The sequence below is a fragment of the Pteropus alecto genome, unplaced genomic scaffold, assembly GCF_000325575.1.
Source record: "Pteropus alecto unplaced genomic scaffold, ASM32557v1 scaffold202, whole genome shotgun sequence".
Classification (NCBI taxonomy): Eukaryota; Metazoa; Chordata; class Mammalia; order Chiroptera; family Pteropodidae; genus Pteropus; species Pteropus alecto.
In genome coordinates, this window is record NW_006432451.1 from 3,919,500 (window position 1) to 3,924,780 (window position 5,281).

Here is a 5,281-nt window from a genome sequence, read left to right on the forward strand (position 1 = left end):
CAGAGTAGCAAGTTAAAGCTCCACATAGTATGCAGAAGCAGGGCTGTCCTGGGGCATGGAGCCTGGAGTGGGGAGCAGGTGGACACAATTCCTGGCAACAGAGAGGCTGTTTGGGGTGGGTGGTGCCATCGATTGCAAGCCAGAAGCCCAAGCCAGAGCTCAGCAGGCATGCAGGACCCCACGTGGAATGGAAGCTTTGCATGGAAAAGTCAAAGGAAAAAGTTGGTCCCTAGGGAGATTACATGGCTCAGCAAGACTATCCAGGTTTGGCACTCCTACAGGAGGGGGAGAAAGGAGACAGATGCCACCTCATTCAGAGCTGAGAGCCTGAATCCTGGAGACCATCCTTGGTAATGGAATGAGAAGTCAGCACCTCATCATACAGGCAAAAGCTCTTTCTCCCACTCTGAGCTCTCCAGAACACAAATGAATGTAGAGGATATGCTGACTGCCAGTTGGATCAAGAAAATGAACAGCAATTGGATTTTGCCTTATTTTATTTCAAGTTTTTATTGATTCTTATGGAGTGAATTAAATGCCAACACCAGAATGAAAAGGGATCTATAGCATCTCCGTGAAGGAAATGGGATGCCATAAATGTGACACATGCATCTCCACTGAGAGGGAAAGCGGGCCCTAGAGACTCCTCTGTAGGGGAAGGGTAGGAATAGAGGAGAGGAGCAGTGATTCAGTTCCCCACCCCAACCTGTTCTCTGTCCCCTCAGGATCCTCCTGAGGCTCTGTACAGGACCTCAGCTTCAGTGGGTGGGTGGTCCTGCCTGTCCTGGATGGAATTTGTATGCAGCTGGCATGTAGGGCTTTGGCTGTCTGAGCTCTCATGTTCTTGCTCGAGGAGTTTCATCGAGATGCAGAGACAAAGTAGGACAGGGCAACAGGAGAGCAAGAAGGCAGAGGGAATGTCCTGCTGAGTAGAAGTGGCTTCAAATGACTGGCAGAGGCAGGACACAAGCCTTGGAAGATTCTCTCCATAGGAAGAGTCAGGGTTAGACCTGCAGAGAAGCTTGGAGACCAGCTCAGGAAGGACCCTCCCCTATACAACAGATTCCTTTGGGAGGCCCGAGTTGACCCCTGGAAGTCTTTTATCTAGAACCCAGTAATCACCCTATGCCTGTTGCAGTGAAGGCTCCTCCTGGTCTTTGCTCCCTGCTCTGGAGGCCTGACTCCTGAGCTCAGCAGTCCACCTGTCACAGGAATGTTGGTGCCCAGGATACATTTGGCAGGCCTTCCCACTGTGATGCCCTTTTCCACTTTCTGTGGCCAGAAGCAACATGCAGTGGGGTATTAGGAAAAGCACCAGCCCTGAGAAGGCCAGACTGCCAGCCGCCACTACCTTTGAATGAGATCCCCCTGCCCTCCCCAAATCACACCTGCTTCCAGTTGAGCATGAGGATCTTGTGGAGGGGGCTTAGAATGGGATGCTGGGCTCCAGTGTAAGGAATCAACAAGGCTGGCACCTGGCAAGCCACGCCCTCCTCCCCATTGGACCATCCTGACCCTGCCCAAAGTCCACCCCGCTGACCCCTTTTCTCAAGTCTGCACTCCCGCTGTCACCACACCCATCTGCTCCCTGTCAGTTCTCTGTAGCCCACCTTCCAGACATATCCACTTCCTAGGATGCAGAGGGTCCCACATACATCACCAGCACTCATGCATGTTGAGGTGTGGGGTGGGGGCTTGCAAGGAGGAGGTGCTCCCCTATTGTTTCTGCATGCCAGCTAACAGCTAGCTAGATTCTCTGGCACTGGGGAAGGGCTTGTTTCAGGGCCAGTGCTGGCTGCAGAAGGGTGGGGGCCCCACCCCTAGGTCTTGGATGCTGCTCTATGCTGAAGTTTTTCACATGAGTAGAGGGTCAGCCCTTTTCTCTCTAGGCCCAGGGTCTTGGCCTGGTGCTCCAGGCCAAGTGGAGTCAGGGCCATCTGGGCCTGGATCTATCCCTTTCAACATCCTAATTGGCTCAGGGAGCAGGGCAGGCTCCCTGGGTCTTGGGGCCCAGTTCTTTTGATAATCTAGGAATTTTTTCTCTGAGACATGAGGTCCCTTCTACTTCAGGAGCCCAGCTGACCCCCAGCAGACCTCACCTATAACAAAGAGAAGGACTGACAAATGGAATAATTTTTCCCTGGTGTGTGGCAGGGGGCCAGGCTCCCTCTCCTGCGTGCTTGGTCAGCTCTCATGGCTCTGGGGTAAAGAGGAGACTCTGAGCTCATCTGGTTAAGATCCATTCCAGGTCCATGTCCAGAGAGGCAAGTAGCTTACTCAAGAGCACACAGCTATAGTAGGTCATGGACCAGAGATGAGGGCCCCTGCCCCCAATGCAGCAGCCCATCACAGTGCCCTAAACTTTGGGACAGGAGCTCCTTGTCATTGTTCAGCTCGAGGATGGTGTCCCGCAAGGCTGTGGCAGCCCTGGTGGTGGTTCAAATCGTTGCTATGCTGGCCTCCCAGACAGAAGCCTTCGTTCCCATCTTCACCTACAGTGAACTCCAGAGGATGCAGGTAAGAAATCTGCTGCCCACTTTCCCAGTGCGGCCCAAGTGATGCACAGCCTTGCTCAGCACTTAAGTGATTCTAGTTTTTCTAAGGCACAAGTGTCTCTTCAATAAATCTACCTTTAACCAATTATGCCAGTGACACCAAGGACAGCATGAAGAACCCAGACCCAAGATAACCCCAGACTCCAGCTGTCTTCCTAGCTACCTCCACTCCTTCACTGGTGCCACTCAAAGGTGTCAGTGGAGTGACATCTTTTCCCACTCCTGCCCATCCTTCAGAGGAAATTTTCAATTAATAAGTCAATAAATATTTGCTGAGCATCTAGGTGAGAAGCTATACATACAAGGAAATCTAAGAACCTCTGGTCTTTAAGGAGCAGGCTTAGGAGTCAAGACACAAACATATGAAAAATTCACTAACAATAGAAGACAAAAGGGAGATGTCACAAGGCAGGGGATGATTAATTGCCCAATAAGTGATGCTGATGGTTAAGTGCTGAGTTCAGAGCAGGGAGAAATCACTGTGGGCTGGCCTACAGGGAAAAGGTGAAACCTGAGCTGAGGCCTTGAGAGAGCAGGAGGGAGGAACGGATGGGAGCGAACTTCCGGGATGGGAGACAAGGTGGTTTTCTGTGTAGCAGTGGCCAAGCCTCCTTTCCTTAGGCAGTGGGGCCTAAGGAAAACTGGACTGTGGGCCTGCCTCCCTGTGACTTTTACTTTAGACGTCAGGGATTCTGAGCGTCTGTGCCAACACTGGTTTCTCTCTTTCATCTGGGGAGATGAAGAAATAGAACTTTCATGTCCCATCAGTCTGAGACCGAGGCTCCAATAGGGACAAATACCTGAGTCAGTTCTCTGGGAGAGAGGTCGCGTGGCCCTGTGGTCTGGCTTCTCTATCTACACTCTCTGTCCAGGGTAGGCATCTACATACCCACTGAACAGTGCGTCCCTTGCAGAGGCAAGGCTGGGCCTAGCTCCCCTTCTTCAGGAACAGACATGGAAACAGATGGAAAAGAAGCAATAGGACCCCTAAACACACTTTCCTCCATCGCTGGCTCCCTCTCCAGATAAGACAACCAATTATTCTGGAATCACTATGTTTCAGGGCAGGCCCAGAGCCGAATCCCAAGAGTGACATTAGAGAACCAAAGGAAGGGAGTATATCTGATCTCAATGCTTGGGGACCTGGCAAACAAGATGGCAGGCAAGATTTGGGGCTGGACAGAAACACTAAAACTCAGCAGAACATAAACTAGCAAAATGGTAACCAAAGGACAGTTTGCTTGCCATTAATTTGCTCTATGGTTTTACTTCTGTAATTGCCAGGCTCCAGAATTTTTATGAAGAAGGTGCAAACTCCTTCCTCCATAATTCATCTCCCTGTTTTGCCTCTTATAATTCGCCTCCCAGGGACTCCAATTTCCGGGCCACCCCATGGCACCCTCCTAGGCTAGGCTGTCTTGCCACCTTTTTTATAGGCTCTCTGTTAAGAAAAACACATCTTTACACTTAATATACATGAAGGGTGGCCATTATTTTCAGAATTTTAACTTAAATAACAGGAACAATCTGAGTGTAATGTTTGAACTTCAAAGGAACAGATTCCTCTTCAAGTTGACCTGCTGGGCAACTCCAAGGACCATTTTTAAGCCACTGGTGCCTGCAACTCCCCGTGCAGAAGGCACTTGAGGAGAAGGGGTTTTGTGGCCTCTGGGGAGCTCAGGCCAGTTGGCACTCTGGGCAGAAACAGGCAAGGGCCATCTGGGCGAGTTGAGCAAGAGAAGGTTTTATGTAATTTTATGCTCTGCCCCTAGGAAAAGGAGCGGAACAAAGGGCAAAAGAAATCCCTGAGTGAACAACAAAGGTCTGAAGAGATGGGTCCTCTGGACCCCGCAGAAGATGACCAAGTTATCAAGGTAAGCAGATGGGGGACAATGCAGAGAGACCTAGTGTAGGCTTCCTTGGCCAACCACAGAATGTGCTAGGGCACAGCAGTGAGTCAGACATTCAAGCAATGAACTCCATCCTAGGAGGACCAACAATAACACAATAAACCATTTTAGATACCAAATAAGGAGGTATGATAGAGAGTGCTGGGGTGAGATTTGGGGGCACTGCTTTGGATAGGGGAGGGGTCAGGGAAGGCCTCTTGGAAGCATAACATTCTATTTGAGACCTGAATGATGAAAAGCAGCCCTCCCACCATGCAAAGAGCTGGAGCAAGAACATCCCAGAAGAAGGAACAATGGCCCTGCTCAGAAAGCACCTGGTGGGGTTGAGGCCCTCGAGGCTAAGAGGGCAAGAGATCAGCAGGGCCTGGTGGGCCAGAGGCCACTGCGGATTCCAAGCAGAGAATTCACTGGATCTGACTAAGAAAGATTTGGGCAGCATGAGTGAAAGCAGACTAGTCAGGAGGCTAGTCTCATGAGTAGATGGAATTAGCGCAAAGACCTGAAGAGAATGAGGAATTGAACCCTAAGAATGTTTGGAAAAAGAGCAGTCCTTGCAGAAGGAACATCCAGTGCAAAGGCCCTGAGGTAGAAGACAGTCTGGTGCACTCAGGAAACAGTGAGGAGGCCAGAGTGGCTGGAGCAGAGGTATTCATCAGGAGAGAGAGTCGGAGGTGAGGTCGAAAACGTGGAATTCACTGGCCATTGTTTGGACTTGGTTTTCACTCTGCTGACTGGGAGCCCTTGGGGGCTTTGAGCAGAAAAGAAACATGATCTGGCTTACATTTTAAAAGAGTCTCCCCAGCTTCTGTGTTGAGT

At 50.6% G+C, this 5,281-nt stretch overlaps 1 protein-coding gene across 1 annotated transcript in view; it reads left to right on the plus strand.

The window, feature by feature from the left end:
- The first annotated feature begins 2,400 nt into the window (after positions 1–2,400).
- Positions 2,401–5,281, plus strand: part of MLN (motilin) — an 8,221-nt gene continuing 5,340 nt past the window's right edge. The window contains exons 1-2 of the mRNA XM_025043693.1: positions 2,401–2,517; positions 4,328–4,429. Coding sequence (XP_024899461.1) covers positions 2,401–2,517; positions 4,328–4,429 — 219 coding nt within the window. The remainder of the gene's footprint in view (positions 2,518–4,327; positions 4,430–5,281) is intronic.